This window comes from Triticum aestivum, chromosome 3D (genome assembly GCF_018294505.1).
Source record: "Triticum aestivum cultivar Chinese Spring chromosome 3D, IWGSC CS RefSeq v2.1, whole genome shotgun sequence".
Classification (NCBI taxonomy): Eukaryota; Viridiplantae; Streptophyta; class Magnoliopsida; order Poales; family Poaceae; genus Triticum; species Triticum aestivum.
In genome coordinates, this window is record NC_057802.1 from 607,698,027 (window position 1) to 607,719,845 (window position 21,819).

General features: G+C 47.4%; 1 protein-coding gene across 3 annotated transcripts; it reads left to right on the forward strand.

Annotated features, from left to right (window-relative positions):
- Nucleotides 1–1,382: 1,382 nt before the first annotated feature.
- On the forward strand, nt 1,383–6,999 carry LOC123075869 (F-box/FBD/LRR-repeat protein At1g13570-like). 3 transcript variants are annotated; one of them, XM_044498367.1, is made up of 4 exons: nt 1,383–1,574; nt 5,109–5,945; nt 6,043–6,201; nt 6,282–6,996. In XM_044498367.1, exons 2-4 carry the CDS (start codon nt 5,130–5,132, stop codon nt 6,558–6,560), a joined length of 1,254 nt encoding a protein of 417 aa, XP_044354302.1. In that variant the 5' UTR covers nt 1,383–1,574; nt 5,109–5,129; the 3' UTR covers nt 6,561–6,996. The 3 variants fall into 3 exon arrangements, with proteins under 3 accessions (XP_044354302.1, XP_044354303.1, XP_044354301.1); XM_044498368.1 differs by having other exon boundaries at nt 1,389–1,574; nt 5,104–5,945; nt 6,288–6,999; XM_044498366.1 differs by having other exon boundaries at nt 1,389–1,574; nt 5,104–5,945.
- Nucleotides 7,000–21,819: the final 14,820 nt, after the last annotated feature.

A 21,819-nucleotide genomic window follows, 5' to 3' on the forward strand; every position in this document is an offset into this window, starting at 1 on the left:
ATGCTTGTTCAAAAAATTTCAAAAAATTGTTCAATATTCTCTGAATGCTTGATTAAAAAAATTCAAAAACTTCAACATTTTTTCAAATACTCGTTGAACATTTTTCAAATGCTTATTCAATATTTTTCAAATACCTATTCAACGTTTTCCGAATGCTTGGTTAACATTTTTCAAATACTTTCCAACATTTTCAAAATGTTTTTTGTACAGTTCTTTTTGTAATATACTCCCTCCGTCCCAAAATAAGTGACCCAACTTTGTACTAAAGTTAGTAGAAAGTTGAGTCACTTATTTTGAGACGGAGGGAGTACATATTTAGAATATTTTAAAGTATAAATAAAAGTACAAAAGTAAAGCAAAAACAAAAACGGAAAACATAAAAAAAAAAGAGGTTGTGGCCTGCCGCGTGCATGGGCATGTCCATCTCGCTCACCCCCTTCAATGAGTCAGAACGTAGACTCGCTGAAGGCAAGATATAGGGGCGCCCCCCCACGTGTTCGGCTACCAAGAAAACTTTACTCCTTGCGAATGGACGATCTGGATGCTACCCACCCGTTAGACATAGCAGCGCTCCCCTCCCCCAAAGCCCCTCGCAGCATGCGAAGCCCACCTACTACTGCAAGACCGACAACTGTGTATCTTGCTCTTTCTTCGACTATCGCTCGGTTACATAAGGCCCATAAAGTCCAAATGGTAGAAGACCTTCAATTTTGTTACAAGAGTAACAACCTATCTGTGTAGCCCTCTTTGGTCCTCAATTAAAACCAAGATGGATTATAAGTTAATCAAACGGCCAATAATGCCTACAGGTACAAGGTAGGAAACACTAATAGCATGAGAGGGTTCCAAATAGTGTGCAAAGCTGGATTATAAGTTGATCAAACGGCCAATAATAGCTTGAGAGCGCTCCAATAGTGTGCAGGGTCCAGGCTCCTGCTCGCCCCCCTTGGCTTCGCCACTGTCGATCTGGTGATAGAGGTAGTCATGTGTTGTTCCCTTCTTGGATGCCTCTTCATTGAAGCACTTCTTTCACAGTCGGGGGTGTTGTTTTGCAGCTTCATGCTTGAGTTTGCTTGAACATGACTTTCGGAGATCATGTATTTTTCTTTCCTTGTGTTTGTGTGCGTTGGTGTTGGCTATGCACATCTTAGTTGTGCAGAGACCTGGTGCCCAATATTTGTATTTTCTTGATGCGACTTGTAAATTAATAAAATCCACCCATTATGAAAAAAAAAACCCCGAAAATGGCAGGCCATTCAAGCATTCAGCCCAAGGTAAGGACCAACGTCAAAGAAAAACGAAGGCCCAATATAAGGAGTAGCCCATCCCCACCGCCTGGTTCTATCCTCATTCCTCAAGCCCAATTCGGTAATACCAGTGCTCAGCGAGTCGCCGACCAATTCGCCGTTTCCACAGCTGGCGCAACCCTCCGGCGGCGGCGCTGCGCGGCGGCGTAGGCATCCGGCGTGGCGTCGTGCCTCCGATCCGCGCCCCTCGGCGCTCCGGCTTGGCGACAGGCCGCAGCAGCCGAGCAGCGTGGCCTTCATTGATTATTGAAGAAGGAACACTCCGCCGTAAGTTATTTTGGCTTCCTAGATGAGATTTGTTCGCGGTGAATTCACGAGTTATTGAAGAAGCAGCATCATGACTTCATGTGGCCTGCAGCGCTAAGTTCTTTGGGCTATCAGATTGCCCTGTGAGGATTGATGAGATTGTTCTGGTTAATCTTAATTCTGTTCACATGCTTTTTTCAGATTCAGTTGCTTAACTGAATCCAGTTTAGTTCCCTGCTATTTACATTGCCTTTTCTTATTATTCTCTAGATCCTAGAATTAATCTTTTCCATGAGTAGTCTTGTACTTCCTCTGACCCGGGATATAAGATGTTATTACATCCAATACATGAGTACTAGCAAAATTACCTTGCATTGCAACAGGTGAAAAAAAAATACTCATATGCCTCTAGCCTGTAATACATAAAGGATGAAGTATTTGGTGGTTAGTTAAGACATGACATGTTTCTCTGCTCCGGCCACTTGTGCCCGCGCCGGCTTGTGTACGCGTGGCCAATGTAGGCACCTCCCTGTATTTTCACCCCCTCCTATCAATGCAATGATACGCAATCTTTGCGTATTCGCGAAAAAATAGTTAAGACATGACATGTAAAGAAAAAGAAGCAAACGAAGTAAGCAGAGAAACATATCAACTTTTTGAGATTCACTTTGGCAGGGAGCCTGGTACGTCGTGAATTGTATGCTCCCCGTTTAATTGGCCAAAGTGGCCGATTTAGTTTAAACCTCTCCTGGTACCGTAGGTGTAGAGCCCCACCCGATTTATTATTCGGTAGAGAGGCCGCGTTCCATTCCATTCCATATTTCTCTTGCGTTCCTTCCGTATTTCTCTTTCCAGTCGCACCGGAATTCACTCTCGCCACAAATTTATTCTGTGCAAAGGCCAGGTTCCATTCCTTATTTCTCTTTCACACTACTAATTGATGATTGACCACTGCTCATTGAGGGGAACTTGCCGCTGCTCGGGTAGGGGATAGATCCAAATACTGCTGACGGAGGGTCAGGGCCGGAGGGGGCTGCTGGTGGAGGGGACACCACCTGCAGATGCTGATTTGGGAGGGGCGGCGGCTCCTCCTCCAGGAGCGCGAGCGAGCAATTGATCAAGCAGGAGGGAGGAGTGGCCTAAACCTAATGTTGTGGCAGCTATGAAAACTGAAAAGTAGGGCGGTAAAGGGAGGAACGGGTCAGATTTAGGCCAAAATATGCCGCCCAGTTAATCAACCCAGCTGATAATTCGGTCTGACAGAACGGTTAACTGGGCCTCTGAGTTAATGGGCCGAATAGGCCTTTCTCGTATCGGAGGGGGGGGGGGGGGGGTGCTCATATCGTTAGTTAATCAGCCGATATTTGTAACAATGGTTGATTTATCATAACACGCTGGATAATTTATTGGATGGGAGGCCCATGAGCGGTTGCGTGCGTGGGCCGGTCCAGGCCATGCAAGCCCCTGTGCGTGTGAAGGACGCAGGTAGCAATGGAAACATAGCCTGACTTAATATGATCTATTAAACATTGTTTTTTCACATAACATGGGCTGGTTGAGTTGGCTAACCGGTCAAGTTGTGTTCTTTTTCTGCCAACCTGAGTTTGAGTCCGTGCGGCAAGCACGAACCGTTCATTTATTTTTTTGACGAAGCGTTCTTTTACTGCGGGTAGATTGTACTAAAAGTTGTTCCATTCCATATTTCTCGCTGTTCCTTCCATATTTCTCTTTCCAGTCGCACCGGAATTCACTCTCACCATTTATTCTGTAGAGAGGCCAGGTTCCATTCCTTATTTCTCTTTCACATGGCTGATTGATGATTGACCACCGGATTTATTCACCACTGATTTATTCTGTCGATAGGCAAGAAACCCTCCTTCGTTATTTCTGGAATTCATTCCTCACCCTTTGCTAATTGATTCCGGAAACAACTTTCTGTTACCCACAAAACTTAAAGGCATATATAAATTGGAAGGATTCGATGCAAGGGGCCAAGGTGGGACTAATTTTTTGTTGATTATTCATAACACGTTGGCTGATTTATCAGATAGAAGGCCCATGAGCGGTTGCGTGCGTGGGCTGGTCCAGGCCATGCAAGCCTCCGTGCGTGTGATGGCCGTAGGAAGAAATGGAAATATAGCCCGGCTTAATATGATCTACTCCCTCCGTCCCATAATGTAAGACGTTTTTTGACACAAACGTCTTACATTATGGGACGGAGGGAGTATTAAGCATTGTTTTTTTCACGTGGCATGGGCTGGTTGAGTTGGTTAATCAGCCAAGTCGTGCTCTTTTCCTGCCAACCCGAGTTCGAGTCCATGCGGAGGCACAAACTGTTCTTTTATGTTTTTGACGAACCATTTTTTTTACTGCGGGTAGATTGTACAAAAGTCGTTCCATTCCATTCCATATTTTTCTTTCCAGTAGCACTGGAATTCACTCTCGCCACTAATTTATTTTGTGGAGAGGCCAGTTTCCATTCCTTATTTCTCTTTCACATGGATAATTGATGATTGAACACCAGATTTATTCTGTGGATAGGCAAGAAACGTTCCTTCCTTATTTCTGGAATCATTCCCCACCCTTCCCTAATTAATTCCGGAGAGAGCTTCCTGTTACCCACAAAACTTAAAGGCGTATATAAATTGTAAAGTATTCGATGCAAGGGGCCAAGGTGGGACTAACTTTGTGTTGATTTATCATAACATGTTGGCTGATTTATCGGATGGAAGGCCCATGAGCGGTTGCGTGCATGGGCCGGTCCAGGCCATGCAAGCCCCCGTGCGTGTGAAGGACGCATGAAGCAATGGGAACATAGTCCGGCTTAATATAATCTATTAAACATTGTTTTTTTCATGTAACATGGGCTGCTTGAGTTGGCTAATCGGTCAAGTTGTGCTCCTTTTCTGCCAACCAGAGTTCGAGTCCGTGGGCAGGCATGAACCGTTCATTTTTTTTTGCCGAACCGTTTTTTTACTGCCGGTAGATTGTACTAACAGTCAAGGGTGTTACTGTAAAATGTCACGACGGACCAAGAATACCTATTCCCTTTATTAGTAGAAAATAAATATATATAGATAAAGGATGTAATAACATCTTATATTATGGAATGGAGGGAGTACTTAGTATGACCACACATAATCATGACTTCATAGTTAATGTTTAAACTAAAATGACAAAACTGCTAAATCCACACTTTCAGCTTGGAGCATGATGGATTGATGGCACATGTATATTCAACAAAAGAAACCCCTTTCCAACTTGCAGCATGGGAAATGGTTGCTATTCAAGATCACAAATTAGGGTATTGTAACACATGTCAAATGATAATCAAGCTTTTGAGCTTACCAATGCAGTAGTCAAGTTCAGTTCTGTTTATAGAAACATACCGGACTTGCTTCCCTAAACTGCCATCTCTCGGTTGTTCCTTTTTTTTCTATGAACAAGCAACTTACTTAGTGAACCATTTAATTTCAGCATGTGTTGTATTTTTAGTGATATGTGGTAGACTGCATGCTAATATAGGCTCCCTGTATTCTGGAAATGTTAGGACAGCTTAATCCGGATTCTGAAGCAATGAGTACCTGTAAAAAGGCCAGGGCGGAATCTACATCTGTTGTGAGTTCAGACAGACTGAGCAGTCTACCTCCAGAGATAAAGGGCGACATCCTCTCCCGTCTGAATGTCGAAGAGGCGGTTAGGACTAGCACCTTATCAAGTACTTGGAGGGATGCATGGACTAATATGCCAAAAATATTTCTGCGCGATGGAAATTTTGCAAGAACCAAGTTCGTCACATTAGTCGATATGGTGCTATCACTCCACAAGGGAACTGTAGAGAAGTTTGATATTTCAGGTAGCAAACCTTACCATGACGAGTTCGGCAGGTGGATGCTCATGCTTTCTAGGAGATCACCAAGATCAATTATAATCGAGTTAAAATCAGTGCCAGGTTATAGGATTCCCTCATGTCTATTTTCTATCGGTGATTTGGAGAATCTGCACCTGCAAAACTGCATCATCAGCTTGCCCCGGGTATTCCAAGGTTTCAAGAGATTAACTCGCCTCAGACTGAACAATTTCTCATCTACAGACATGGACATCCAAAATTTGGTCTCGTTCTGCCCCGCACTGCGTTCTTTGAGACTAACTTATTTTGAGGGCATTAACCATCTAACCGTTCAAGCTCCTAAACTGAAACTTCTTTATGTCATTGGGGACGTTGAAATTAATTTGGATGCACCTAATTTGGAGGTGGCTCTCTTAATGCATCACAAAGCTATAGCACCTCATTCTGATCCAATTGCGCTTCACAAGGAAAGCTATGTCAAGCAGTTATTGGGAAGCCTAAGTGACATCAAAAGCTTTGCAATTAGCGGCTTTTTGCTGAGGGTGAGCTATTATTATCTCCAGCATTACTATGGCCTTCTTTTTTCTCCTGACTAATCTGTATTGACATTTCCTTATTCTTTTTCTGTTCATGTTGTAGTATTTATCAAAAGGTTGCATACTTACGAAGCTCCCTGCCCTGTTTGCTCGCCTGGAGAATATTTATCTTGCAATATGCTTTTTGGACCAGCGGCAATTCTTGGCCGCTTGTTCATTGTTTCAGAATGCCCCTAACTTAAAGAGGCTTGATGTTGTTCCAGTAAGTCCTCTCCCTTCCTCAGTCATCTGCCATGTTCATTCTTGTATTTATGGCACCTAATTAATGAGTTGTGAAAAAAGATGCAGAGTCACTCTTCAAACACATGGGATCAGGATCAGGCGAGGATTAAAGAGTTTACCATGCAAGTGCAATTGGATCATCTCGTAACGGCCAGTGTGCAAGGTTTCAAGGGTCTGGACTGCGAAGTCGATTTCGTGGCAAAGCTACTGAGCTGGGCACCAGCTCTGGAAGAACTGAAGATAGAATGGAAGGGCAAAACAGAGTGCAGCATGGTTCTTGCCAAGTTATTAGCTCTGCCGAGGGTGTCTCCCAGGGCCAAGGTCATTGTTACATTTTGATAAGAATGCATCCCTACAGTCTAGAGAGCATCCCCCATCACTTTGCCGGTTTAATTTGCAGCCAAGCAGGATTATTTCAGCTTTCTTTATGCCAAGACTAGATGGTGGTTATATATGTGTGCATTAACGCAAATCATCAGGCAGAGGGAGTACTTCATGTGTTATTAGCAAGGTTATTCTTTGTTGAGCCGGGGACACAAGCCGCTGTTGCCGTGTCAGTTCAGCTCGTCCCGTTGTCCTGTGTATCGTAAATTCCTGATTCTAAAAAATATAAGAAGTAATGAAATATATAATGACACCTTCATCTTGTATGAACAAGAATGAAGATGTGAATCAAATGCATGTAACTGTACCTTCTGCATTTGTCGACATATGCAGCCTGAATCAGTGTACTTTTTGGAAATCAAAGCATTTATCAGACTAGTTTCAGATTGGAATGAATGTTCAGTGCTTCTTACATCTCCTTTTTTTGTTGTTGATATCAGTGAAATATTTCTATATCACTGTCGCCTTATTTACTGGTTTTCAGGTATTAATCAAATCTCGCTCTTGGAAAGCCTGGATTACATTTCTATATATTTACGAGCAGATATGGCCATTTACTTTCAGATATGTAGACGTAGTACAAATATGAGCACCCTTGAAGGACTGAACGAGTTTCACTCGAGGCTCCAGAGGGAACATTCGTAAGTTGCTGTCTTGTGTTATGAAAAGTAAATACCTTATCCAAACACCCAACCCTAGGACGAGTCATTACAGGAGATATACCATTTTCTCATAACCATAACTTGTGTTATTTAGTTATACGTTGTATAGAGATACATACTCAAACCAGAACAATAGAAAGAAAAAACACATGGTTCATACCACTCGCTCGGGTGGAAAGATCCATGTCAACGCATATACTCCCTCCGTTCCAAAATAGATGACTCAACTTTATACTAATTTTAGTACAAAGTTAGTACAAAGTTGGGTCATCTATTTTGGAACGGAGGGAGTATATCGTAGACTTGCTCCGGGATCTCGAGTTGAGCACCGTCAAAAACAATATCACCCTCTTTTATCTGCTCTCAACAAGCCGAAACAGACTTGGAGAAGAGTTTGCTAATGAAAATCGCATGTCCATCTTGACCACCCGTCATCGGCACTCACATGCTTGTGCTGGCATCTGCCTTAATACATTGACCCCTGCGGATATAGCTGGAACCTCGTGAACACTATTGCAGCACTAGTTGCCGACTCACCATGAGCAATTTTCCACACAATTCAACATCATACCTAAGGGCGCAAAGATGAGCATCGCCTTCTTCCTCATATATATACTCAATGACCTCCTTAATCTTGTCATGCCCTTCTTTTAACGCATGATTATCATGAGACTCTTCACTCTCTTTGGCTAAGAACCATGTCAGCATTCTTGTTCTCGTCGACATTCTCATCACTAGTTGCCTCCTCATCTTCGCCGTCGTTGTTCAACAACATTGGAATCATCATTAGCTGCCTCATCTTCCTCGTCATCGCTTCACACTACTGAATCATCATCAGCCGCCTCATGATCTTCGTCATCGCTCCACACATTAGAATCATCATTAGCCACCTCGTCATCCATTGCCATCAAAGCCAACTCGGAGGGACAGGAGGTCCTCATCCTGAATAATTCCATAGACTATGTCTCTAAGGAATGCAATGTCAATGATGCGAGTGAAGGTAGTACTATATGGCTGAGGAAACCAAAAACCTTTCCTCGTGTGGATAAAAATAATTGGGTAGTTCGCATTGTTGGTCATGAAGACGACAAGGTCATCCGAAGTCGACCGTACGAGCACCTTGCGGATCTCAAACCACTCCAGGACATGACCGATAGATGAGGGCGTCAAGCATGGTCGTTCTGAAGAAAGGGTTGTGCAAGAGATAGGTGGGTCTCTTGTTGGCGTCGGTGCACTTGACGGTGAGCCAGGCGTCCGTTCAGCCGATGCAGATCACATTTGTTGGGATGGAGGGGATGCAGTGCCCACCGCGGTCAGAAGATGTATAGTAAGAATAATTTTTTTGTGTGTGATGGAAAAAGAGTTGTGTTAATCAAGCAGCAGGGAAGTCCGCCTTGCAAATATTCAGCACATCAGCAGGTCAAGATCTAAGCCAAATGGTTGTACGCCTCTCCCTTCCACCAAAGTTGGCCGTGTAATGGCTTCCATTATTTTGCTCCCATCTAATGTGCTTGATTAAAAACTCCCATCCAGGTCGAAGACTAGCCTAGATCAATCAGCATAGCACACGCTGATCTATCTACGTTCTCACCTTGAATGAGCTTAGCTGTGTGGCCTCCAGGCAGTCCATCTCAGCAACAATCGGCAGCATTTGTCCACTGGAGAGCAAGATGGATCCCTTCTCTACATGCTTCAAGTTTCGCAATTCCATACATGATGATAATTATGGTCTCCCCTCCGGAGTACCGCAGAACCATTCCGGCACTTTTACCCTCTCCCCTATTTCCTCATGTCTCAACAAGTAAACTTGAAACTCACCATGAAGCAACATGTTGCATTGAAAAGTATGTCGAAACCTACCTATGTATCTTGCTTGTGTCCCCCCACCCCACAATTGTGTACCCATTCTCAGTTCATTTCATGGGTATTCAGCCGAATACCCATTGTTTCTCCAAAAAGAATTATGTACATACGTAGAATATAACCTTTTTTTCTGATAAAAAGTATACAACAATGTACATGTATGGAAAAAACGAAAATGGCAGCTTATTCAAGCATTCATCCCAATCCCAATGTAAGGAGTAGCCCACCCTCTTTCTGGCCTAGGAAAAAGAAAACCCAAGATAAGGACTAGCCCACCCACCACCTCCTGGTCCTCAAGCCCAATTAGGGAACCCTCCTCCTTCTAAAAAAAAAGAATCCTCCTTGTTCGCACGAGACCAGTTCGGCGTTTCCACCACTGGCGCTCTTCGAACCCTAGACACGGCACGGCGGCGCGGCGTACGCCTCCTCCGCGCACCCCACGGCCGCTGCAGGCGAGCGGCGTTGCCTTCCCTGGTTACTGAAGGAAGCGTTCTCCGGCGCTGTGTTGGCTTCCCATTTCAACATATTGAACAACCAGTAACATCACTTCAGGATTGCTCGTGAGGATTAATTGATGACTAGCGGGATTGTTGGTGGCAAGGTCTTAACGCTGTTGGCATGCTTGTTTAGATTGCTTACCTGAATCCAGTTATGTGTGGCAGAATCCACACTAATTTAGGCTCCCTGTTTTCTGAAAATGCTAGGACAGCTTAATCTGGATTTTGAAGCAATGAGTACCTGTAAAAGGGCCAGGACGGAAGCTACATCTGTTGTGTGTTCAGACAGACTGAGCAGTCTACCTCCAGAGATAAAGGGCGACATCCTCTCCCGTTTGAATGTCGAAGAAGCGGTTAGGACTAGCATCTTATCATGTACTTGGAGGGATGCTTGGGGTAATATGCCAGAGATATCTCTGCGCGAAGGAAATTTTACACGAACCAAGTTCGTTACGTTGGTTGATATGGTGCTATTACTCCACAAGGGAACTATAGAAGAGTTTGATATTTCAGGTAACAAAAGTTACCATGATGAGTTCGGTAGGTGGATGCTCATGCTGTCAAGGAGATCACCAAGATCAGTTATAATCAAGTTGAACTCAGGGCCAAGGTATAGGATTCCCTCATACCTCTTTTCTATCGGCGATCTGGAGTCTCTGGACCTAGAAAACTGCATCATCAGCTTATTCCAAGGTTTCAAGAGCCTAACTGACCTCAGCCTGGAAAATTTCTCCTCCAGAGACATGGATATGCAAACATTGATCTCGTCCTGCCCTGTACTGACTGATTTGATATTAACTTCTGTTGAGGCCTTGAGGGCATCAACTGTCTAAACATTCAAGCTCCTAAACTGGAATTTCTTAATGTTGAAGGGGAGTTTGAAGACATTAAGTTGGATGCTCCTAATCTTGAGGTGGCCATTTTCTCTCTTGATCACAAAGCTAAAGCATGTCAATCTGTTCCAATTGCGCATGACAAGGAAAGCTATGTCAAGCAGTTATTGGGAAGCCTAAGTGACGTCAAAACACTTTCAGTTAGTGGCTCTGTTTTCCGGAAGGTGTGGTATTATTAGCTCCATCACTAGTATGGCCTTCTTATGCCTTTTTACCGATCTGTGTTACCATTTCCTTTTTCTTTTCTTGTCGTAGTATCTAACAAAAGGATGCATACTTATGAAGTTCCGTGTCATGTTTCATCGCCTGGAGAATATTTATCTTGGCATATACATTTGGGACCAGAGACAAGTCTCGGCCACTTGTTCATTGTTGCAGAATGCCCCTAACTTAAAGATGCTTGAGCTATGGGTATGTCTGCCCCTGTAATCCATATTCATTCGTTGTGTTTACGGCTAATGGGTTCTGAGAAAACAATAAAAATGCAGAGTTACCCTAGGATCACATGGGAGCAGTATCGGGATCAGGCTAGCATTCAAGAGCTTACCCTGGAAATGCAAATGGACCATCTCGTAATGGCCAATGTGAAACATTTTGGGGGTCTGAACTATGAAGTCGATTTCGTGGCAAAACTACTGAGCTGGGCACCTGCTTTGGAAGAAGTGAAATTAGAGTGGAAGGGCAAAACAGACCGCAACATGGTTCTTACCAAGCTATTAGCTCTGCCGAGGGTGTCTCCCAGAGCCAAGATCATTGTTACATGATAAGTATGCACCCTCATCACTTTGCCAATCTAATTTGCTGCGGGTAGAATTATTTTGGCTATGTTTATGCGAATGTACCAAGTAGGACTAGCTGGTGGTTATTATAATGTATGGGTGCATTTGACGCAAATCATCAGGTAGAGGTAGCGTGCTTTGTTGAGAACATCCAGTGGGACGGCATCAGTTTAGCTTGTCCAGTTCTGTCCCTATGTTGTTAACTTGTTATATGGCAAAATCGTGGTTCTCGTAAATACGTGTCCTTCAGAAGTGATAACATTTATGAAGGCACCTTCATGTTGTGTCAACAAGACTGAATCAAAGACATCAAATGGTACCTTCATTTTGTACTTTATGCATGTGCATGTAAGAAGCCTGCAGTTTTGAGATAAGGCAACACATGCCTCAATCAGTACACCTTTGGAAATCAAAGCATTTATCAGAATGGTTTACATTGGTTTCAGGATGGAATGAATGTTCAGTAGAAGGGCAATCACCAGGTTTTAATATGTTGCCTCAATATTATTCACTGTGGTTTCTCGTATTGAGGTGAAGAGAAACCAGGGTTTTACTTAAATAATTTTAAAGAATTGAAAACTATTGATTCAGGTTTTTTTTTTCGAAAAGGGGTGTCTCCCCGGCCTCTGCATCAGAGTGATGCATACGGCCAACTTATTAACCAAATAAAAAGGTTCCAATAAGGTTCCAAAGTCTCCAACTGTAAAAACTAAAAAGAAAGCTCACACAGAGCCATAATGGGCTAGAAACACAAACTAGCCAAGAAAAGACGCCACAACCGGCTGGCTAAAGATAGATAGGTAAACTAATTGCCTATCCTATTACATGACCGCCATCCAAACCGGTTGAAAATATCCCGAGCTACCATCTCCCAGCGGATAGATCCAGTAACCAAATGCTCCCTGGCCTCCATCGGAGTGAGTAGCGACCACGAACGGATCACGGCCGTGGCTCGGAAAATAACCTGCAAAAAGTGAATACGTGATGTTTTGTTAAAAACCAAATCATTTCTGCAATTCCAGATAGTCCACAGCAAAGCGCAAACTCCAACACGAATATGTCTCGCTAAGTCAGGCTCAATCCCATTAAGCCATGTCCCAAATAACGTGTTGACAGAATTCGGTGGAGTAATATTAAAAGCAATGTGGACCGTCCGCCAAAGGACTTTGGCCAACGGGCAATCAAGAAAGAGGTGTTTGATCGTCTCATCCCGATCACAGAAACTACACCTAGTCGGTCCTGTCCAATTACGCTTTATCAAGTTGTCCTTGGTTAAAATAACTTGTTTATGGACAAACCACATAAACACTTTTATTTTCAATGGAACTTTGACAGCCCAAACATGCTTGGAGGTAGGAATGGAGTTCGAATTAATAACATCAATATACATTGATTTAACTGTGAATACTCCAGACCTAGTCAGTTTCCAGCGTAATTCATCGGGTTGTTGAGAAAGCTGAACCTCCATCAGTCTCCTAACTAGACGGAGCCATTCTTCCCAACGATTGCCCGCTAGCGACCGTCTGAACTGAATATTAAGGGGGATAGATTGAAATACCGTTGCAACGAACACCTCACGTCGTTGAACAATACGATATAAAGACGGATATTGAATGGCCAAGGGTGTCTCGCCGAGCCAAGTATCCTCCCAGAAGCGTGTACTAGCGCCGTTGCCAATAACAAACTTTGTCCTATTAAACAAGGATTGTTTGACTTTCATCAGTCCTTTCCAGAAAGGCGAGTCAGTCGGCCTGACTGTGACCTGGGACAAGGTTTTTGTCTGTAGGTACTTGCTGCGAAGGATTTGCGCCCACGTGGCATCAGTCTCAGAAGAGAGCTTCCACAGCCACTTACTAAGAAGGCATCTGTTCTTAACTTCAAGATTCTCAATACCAAGACCCCCTTGGTCTTTCGGTCTACAGATGATATCCCATTTAGCAAGCCGGTATTTTCTTTTTAGTTCATCACCCTGCCAAAAGAAACGCGATCGATAAAAGTCCAGTCTTTTCCTAACACCAACTGGGACTTCAAAGAACGATAAGAGAAACATAGGCATACTCGTGAGCACCGAATTTATCAGAATTAATCGGCCTCCGTATGACATGAGCTTACCCTTCCAGCAACTCAGTTTCTTCTCAAATCGGTCTTCGATGCACTTCCATTCTCTGTTTGTCAGCTTACGATGGTGGATTGGAATACCTAGGTAAGAGAAAGGTAAATCCCCCAACTCGCACCCAAACAATTGCCTATAAGCCTCCTGTTCGTCTTTGGCTCTACCAAAGCAGAACAACTCGCTCTTATGAAAGTTAATCTTTAACCCGGTCAATTGTTCGAAAAGGCATAACACCAGCTTCATATTTCTCGCCTTGGCCAAGTCATGCTCCATAAAGATGATTGTATCATCAGCGTACTGAAGGATGGATACACCTCCATCAACAAGATGAGGTACCAAGCCACCTACTTGACCATTCTCCTTAGCCCTTCCTATCAAAATTGCTAACATATCAACCACAATGTTAAACAGGATAGGGGACATCGGATCTCCTTGTCTTAGGCCTTTATGTGTCTGGAAGTAATGACCAATATCGTCATTCACTTTAATTCCCACACTCCCTTTTTGCGTAAATGATTCAACCTGGCGGCGCCAGGCTTCATCAAAACCTTTCATACGCAATGCCTGTTGGAGGAATGGCCATTTGACCTTATCGTACGCTTTCTCGAAATCCACCTTAAAAATTACTCCATCTAATTTTTTGGAATGGATTTCATGAAGCGTTTCATGAATGACGACCACCCCTTCAAGGATGTTTCTGTCCGGCATGAAAGCAGTTTGGGATTGTTGCACCACAGAATGCGCAATCTGTGTGAGCCTATTAGTCCCGACCTTGGTGAAGATTTTGAAACTAACATTGAGAAGGCAGATCGGCCTGAACTGCTCAATTCTCACAGCATCCGTTTTCTTAGGAAGCAGTGTGATAGTTCCAAAATTCAAGTGAAATAAGTGAAGCTGTCCAGAGAACAGATCATGAAACATAGGTAGCAAATCCCCCTTAATAATGTGCCAGCACTTTTTGTAGAACTCGACCGGGAATCCATCCGGTCCGGGAGCCTTATTGTTTTTCATCTGTGCAATAGCATCAAACACCTCCTTCTCTGAGAACGGGGCTACCAGAATATCATTATCAGCAGCCGATAGTTGAGGCACATCCTCAGTCCTGGACTCATCGAGGGACACACAATTATCCTCCGGAGGTCCAAATAACTGCCTATAATACTCGGTTATATAGGTTTTTAGGTTATCCTGTCCTAAAATAGTGCCCTCATCTTGTTCAAGTTGAAAGATTCTCTTCTTTCTGTGCTTACCATTAGCAATCAAGTGAAAGAATTGAGTATTTGCGTCCCCTTGGACCACTTTGCGGACCTTAGCCCGCAATGCCCACTTCAATTCTTCTTCGCGGAGAAGTTCTTTCAACCTCTTCTCTGCCTCAGTTTTAACCTGAAGCTCAGCTGGCAGCAAAATCGTGGATTCGACCTTTATGTCTAGGGTCTGTATAAGAGAAAGGAGCCTGTCCTTTTCAATCTTATACACCCCACTAAGGTGCTTAGCCCAACCCCGTAAGAAACTTCTCAAATTCCTAATCTTATTCTGCCAACGCTCGACCGCAGTCCTACCTCCTGCACCCTTAGCCCATTCCCTGGCAATCAGGTCCAAGAACCCTTCGCGTTCGAACCAGGCCATCTCGAATGAAAAGGTGTTTTTGTTTCCCACGTGGTTCGGCTCCCCTGAGTCCAAGAACAAGGGTGTGTGATCGGATATGCCCCGCGAGAGAGCTTGAACCGTAACAAGAGGGAACTTCTGTTCCCACTCCACGCTCGCGAGAACTCGATCAAGCTTTTCGTATGTCGGGTTTGGCATAGCATTAGCCCAGGTAAACTTTCTACCAGAAAGCTCTATCTCCCTTAGATCCAAGCTTTCAATAATGGTATTGAACATGAACGACCACCTGCCGTCAAAGTTATCATTATTCTCCTCCTCTCTCCTCCTAATGATATTAAAATCACCCCCAACTAAAATTGGAAGCTGCTCGGACCCACAGATTCGAACAAGGTCCGCCAGAAAATCCGGTTTAAGCTCGGGCTGTGCGGCGCCATAAACCGCCACCAAAGCCCAGTTGAAACCATCAACCTTAGACATGACTCGAAACTTAACCGCGAAGTCGCCCATCACTACACTTCGGACTTCAAGCGAATCGCATCTCACACCCAGCAAGATACCACCCGATCTTCCTCGCGGAGGGAGGCAATGCCAATCAAAATCAACACCACCCGCAAGAGAGGAAAGAAACTGGGGCGCAAAGTTATCTCTACCAGTTTCCGATAGAGCAATAAAATCTAAACGATGCTCCAGAGATGCCTCAGCAAGAAACCTTCTTTTAGCCAAGTCTTTCAGACCTCTGCTATTCCAAAAGATTCCTTTCATAACTCATCATGAAATTTTTTAGTAGTCCGAATCCTAGCACTCTTACGAACTGCAGAATCGGGATAAATTTTCCGTTTCCACTTGCGCTTTGGTTTACTAGGTTCTGTCTCCCGGTCCTCATAACCGGGCTCAGCGGTACTAACAACTGCATTATCTATGGGCACATCATCGTCCACAGACTCATGATTGGAGGGTGCTAGATCCGCACACAGATTATCGAGCACTCTGACCCCTAACGCATCAATCTCATTATCATTCATGGGTTTAACCGAGGCGAGATTACGAATAGTCTCTAAGGCACGCTCCGCCTCCAAATTTAACAAATCATTCACCGAAATGGAAATCTCACTATCAGTAGCCCCTAGTGAAACTCCTAATTGGTTTGCATTATTTATAATTTCCTCATTAGAAAAATGCAATAAAGAATTAGATATGTTGACGGACATACCAGTAGAGACCTCAGCATCATGAAGCTTGGCCGCCCTCATAGCGCACCTCTGCTGCATGTCATCAACCTCCGGAAGCTCCTGAATGCGAGCACTCATCCGTCTCCCCGTCGAGACCGGGTCAGGGATCCCGCCAAAAGCAACGACCTCCTCCCTAGTAAATCCTCGCGCTGAATCCCGCAAAGGGTCAACCAAGGTTACCGGAGGAGGCGGCTGCGGGCTCCCATGCCCCTCGGACAAGTGCCCCACACCGAGGCCCATGGCCACGGGCACGTTGGGAGAGAGGATGGAGGGGGCCGCCTGCCCGAGCCCTCCTCCCGCCCCACCCCTTGGCGTAGAGCGGGACGTCGTCGCCGTAGGAGACGCGGTCCTCCTGACTGCCGAAGAGGAAGGAGGAGCCAGGGCCACCTGCCCCAAACCCCCCTCCCCCAACGCCTCTGGAAGCGCGGGCGCCGCCGCCACGACCGGAGGAGAAAGAGCCGAGGCCGCCTGCTTCGGGCCCCCTCTCCCAGCACCAGCCGATCCCACCGTGACCGGCGACGCCAACGTCGGGATAGGAGGAGAGAAGTCGAGGCCACCTGCCCCGAACCCCCTCCCCCACGCCCCACCTCGGCCGCAGTCGTCATCTCCGGAGCCTCGACCACAGGTGAAGCAAGGGAGATGGAAGCAACCACCGGCTCCACCTCCCCAACTCCATCCAAAGTCCTCGCCGACGATGCCCTCACCAAGCATCCAGCCAAGGATCCGCCAGCACCCTCGAACTCCAACAAAGGGAGCGAATGCTCAAACACATCATCAGAATCTACCTGGTCACTCCAAAGTCTGGGAGGGGCAGAGGCTGGCTCAAAGGACCCAAAACGCAACGAAGTCATAGGCACCGATGGTGAGGGTGCCGGCTCAACCCCGGTCCCATCCCCGGGTAACTGAGCATCAGGGCGAGAACCGTTAGTCCCCTCACGTGTCGACTCATCAGTCGGTGCCCCCTTGGCTCCCGCACTGTCGTCACCCTCGTGCATATCAACATCATTCCCATTAATCGCCTCAGCAAACAGATCAGCGTCCTCAAACTCGATCTCAAGCGGAAACACCTCTCCCCTATAAGTCCAGTTGACCACATCAGGCACGAACTCAATATCCAAAACGCTCACTAAAATGCGGGCCACTTCATGAGCACGGGTAAAAGCCATATCCACTTTCTCCGTCTTGCCAACCATAATACCCATACTGGCCACAACTCGAACATCCTGCAAAGGCTTAGATGGAGCCCCCGAAAACCTCAACCAGATCTGCGTAAGCGGCTTTCCCTTAGGCTCCACCTTCTTCCACTCGTGAAACTCCAGAATGCACTTAGTGCCAGGAACTCTACACAAGCCAAAGCTCAGCAGTCTCTGCAGATCATCCACAGAGGGGAAATCAACCTTAAAAACATTGGCCTCGAGAGCAACCAGCTCCCATTGGAAGTCCCCCGGTGCCAGCTCCTGAAGCCTCCGCACAATCTGAGCCTCAGATACCTCACCCTAGGTAGCTTTCACAACCCCGGTGGTCAAGCTCAGAGTCTCCTCCGGAATCTCTCTCGCGGCCGGGGACTCAAAGAACATTAGCTCAGCACAATAAACTCCATACATTGTCAAAGCCGGAGCCTGGTCACGCAACAACGGGCAATCCCCCGAGGCATGTGCTGGCTTGCCACACGACTCACACAGCTCCGCCACGCACTCAGCAATGAAGTGGCCCTTCTCACCACAACGGTAGCAAAGCATCCTTTCCTTCTTACGCGCCCACTTGGACGCCCTCTCAGCATCAGACCTGTCGGTAGCCTCAGCCACAGTCCCAGTCGCAGGAACCTCAACATTGGCTAAGGCCGTCACCACCTCCATCGCCTGGGTAGGGAGATCCGTGGAAGCGTGATCGGTCTCCATTGCTGACGCCGCATGGTCAACAACTGCCGGAGGCGGCGACAGTCTGCGATACCTCCCACGGCCACCGCCCCGACCACCACGATGTCCACGGTAGCCACCTCTCTGGCGGTGGTCCGGACCTGAGGCTCCCTCGACAAAACCACTTGGAGGGCCGAGAAACGGTCTCTCAGTAGACCCGTCACTCTGCCGGGCATAACCACGACCTCCTCCCGTGGAAGAGGAACCACGATGTTGTCCATCTCCATACGCATCAAACCCATCGTCCCCCCATTGGCCTCGGGGCGGAACATGGGACTCTTTAGTGTTTGAATTCAGCCTCGTCTGAGACGGTCCCGACCGGTTCTGAGCCGGCCTCGCGACGAAGTGAGGCGGAGGCGCGGCACGAGGCTGACCGCCCGCATGCGACGGCACGACCCCAAGGGCAGCACCACCCCGGCCAGCAACAGCTACACCAGCCACGCCCGGCGCTTGAGGCCTAGGCCCACCCCGACCCGCGGCCGGCTGAGCGACGGGCGCCGCGCCCGGCGCCGGAGGCCTCAGCCCGCCCTTTCCAGCCGCCGTTTGCATGGGCACTTGCCCCGGCGGCCGCACGCCCAAGTGGCCATTGCCACGGCCCGGGTTACCCAGAGGAACACCCCCGCCCGCCGGCGGCCTCTGGCCAAGCGGCGCCAGGGATCCACGCCCGGCACCCGCCGCCGGCGGCGGAGCCTCCCCGCCCCGTCCTGCTGGAGCGGATGAGGCCATCTTCTTGGCTGGCGGCGGCGCAGCCCCGCGGCCGGCCATGTCCAGGAGAGGCCGGATCCTCCTTGCCCGACGAGCACCACACACCGGGAAACCTCTAGTCCCGCGCCTGTGAACCCTAGGAGCTGCAGGAGACGGCGCACGACAGGAAGAAGATCGATCTCCCACGTACGTGCATGTGATAGCGATACGGGCAGGAATATGGTCCGGTACAGCATGGGCCTCATACCCATCTGACCCAGGCCCATCTCCTCGCGGACCCGGCTCCCTCCGAGCCGGCCCAGCACAGCCCAGCAGGCGTTTCAAACGCAGCGATCTCATCTCCGAGATCCCGGTCGCCGGAGCAGCCATCACAGGCGCCGTCGGAGCCTGACGAACGCCGATCCGCCTCGCATGTTTCCTCTTCTTAACAGTAATCCACGACTCCGGCCTAATCATATCGAAAAGCGTAAGATTCGGAAGACTCACCTTAGGTAGGGGACCCTTCCAAGGTCTGAGCGCGGACGCCGCCGTCCTCCGATGAACAACGCGTCGGATCATCTCTTTCTTCTCGCCCGCATGAAGACCGATTCGCGCCGGATCGTCCGATGGCAGAACACGATCAATCGTCGTTGCCACTTCATCTTCATTATAACCTGAATGGAAAAATTCACATATGAGATCCGAAGGTGTCGATGAGGGCGGCGACTCCGCCGGGGATGCATCCCCATCGTCATCCACGTCTTTCTCGTCGGAATCGGCGAGAGCCCAAAACCGCCCGCCGACGCGCTGGCGATCACCGGCGGCGGACGGCGCCGTCGCAGTCACGTGCACGGGCGTCCGCCCTGTCGCCCGCCCAGTCTCCCTCATCATGCAACCACAATATGTACTTAATCAAATCTCGCTCTTGGAATCAGCTGCAGCTACTAGCCAGTTATTCTTCAGCCATGGCCGCATCTCCGTGTCTACATTTCTATACATCCGAAATTAAATGGGCATGTCTGTATTTCATTTATATATACTCATGAAATAGTTCACTCGTGGCAAGACACATATACCTCTTCTGTCACATGGGCCTAGCTCGAGAGGTACAATTCTTTCCTTTTAGAAGTATTCTTGTATTCCTATCACAGAAGAGCACAAGAAACAGATCACATACAAGCACACACTCGACCTCACACGATCTCTCTGGACACCCCACACATCCCAGGACATTGGTACGAGACGTCTCCTCCTTTTCCTACTACAGTTGAGAGTCACTCCAGAGAGTTCATCCCCGGCCTGATCCCGGATCATCTCTGCCGGCAGCGGTCGTCGGAGAAGTGATGGGCAGGTGCTCGACGTGTTTTTGTACATATTAGCAGTAGGTTCAGTTTATACTCTGGTGTTGGGCCTGATGCCTAGGTCTAGTGATGTGCCGAAGAGGATCGTGCCGCCTGCGCAAAGAGCATTGCATGGTGGGTAGTGGCGATTTTTCTGGTTGATGGCGGTGGCGTGGTACGACTCACTGCTTCGTGATTCATCCTCGGCACATCCTTTAATAAGCTCAGTTGGTGCCATGATTTGGATAAGGATTCGTCCCCTTCCTCTGTTGCTTCAAGCCGCAATGGGGGCGGATGGAATGATGGTGATGCGAGGGTATCTAGTTCTTGCAAGTGGGTTCGAAGCATATCAGCAGTGGCAGTTGATCTGGTGGAGCAACGGCGCCCGCTGGCTATCGGTCATCCACATCACCCTGCTGCCCCGTCTGGTTGAATGGCAGGTGTATATTTCCTCCCAAAGAAAGAGCTATAGGAGAGGCAGATGCATCTTCTATCCGGAGTTCGAAGCGGTTCCAAGCTGCTGTGATGGTCTCGTCACCGCAAATGGTGCGTCCCTGGTGCCGGCGAGGCTACATCGAGGAAGAAGATGTTGTGGACCTCGTTGCAATTTTCAATTCCAGTCTAGGGTCCTTCTTGTAAAAGCCAAGGGCTTAGGTGTTATTTTCGTTTTATGTGAGTCCTTGTGTGGGCTTTGTGATGTAACCGCTCAAGTTTTAATGAACCTCTAGCCCGTCATGGCCTTTCTTCTAAAAAAACGTCCCAGAACATTTACAAAGAGCACCTTGAAACAAACATAAATGCACCTAGATCCCTGGAGATGTTTGACATCTTCGCTGGACTTAACAAAGAGATCCATGTAAGAAAGTAAACCACAACTTGGCCCAAGCAGGTCATCTTCTTTAGGCATGGCCACATCTCCGCCGTTGCTATCCTCCTTTTCTTCACGCCGACGCCGAATGGGAATGGATTCACACATGCATCCACGTAACGTACTTGAGCCTTCGCCAATTGTGGCTTTGATTACCGCAAAATATGTCCCATCTTGAAGGAAGGGAACTGGGATCCGGTTCCGGTGCCGTGGCCAGGCCAACTGCCCGGGCAAAGCAACCCCCAAACACCAACACAAGGAGGAAGGATGAACAACAACAACATGATCGAGCCGACAAGGAAGAAGAGGACACCCACTCTTCTCAGTCCAGCGAGAAGTGCCCGCCTCCGGCCAAATCCAGCCGAACACAATGCCCATACCCCTCGACCTCCACCAGATCCGGGGAAACCCCTCCCCGCTAGCTCCTCAACGATGGGCAGAAGGAACCTGGTGAAGCTTATACCGACGCAACACTGGCACAATGGCCTCACTGGCGTCTCCCTCAACCCTACACTCTATAGTACACCATCGTGCCTCGTACATCGTCGCCCCACCTCCGTTCACCGAGAGGCAGGAAGAGGCAAGAAATCCGTTCAGGTCTTCATAATCTGGAGTAAAAGGATTCGAACCTTTGCATGCAGATGGATTCGGTTGCCGGAGACCCTCTACGAATCACCTCTCTTTCACCCGTTTTTGCCAAGAAACAAGAGGGTTCATGCCTCGAGAGGGAAAATTGGAAAGGAGGTGTCGTGTGTTGTACCTGCC

Excerpts from the sequence above, each read along its gene's own strand:
- LOC123075869 (XM_044498367.1), top strand. The coding sequence starts at position 5,130 with ATGAGTACCTGTAAAAAGGCCAGGGCGGAATCTACATCTGTTGTGAGT. Across the intron at positions 5,946-6,042 it reads TTAGCGGCTTTTTGCTGAGG|TATTTATCAAAAGGTTGCAT; the intron begins GTGAGCTATTAT and ends TTCATGTTGTAG. Across the intron at positions 6,202-6,281 it reads AGAGGCTTGATGTTGTTCCA|ATGCAGAGTCACTCTTCAAA; the intron begins GTAAGTCCTCTC and ends TTGTGAAAAAAG.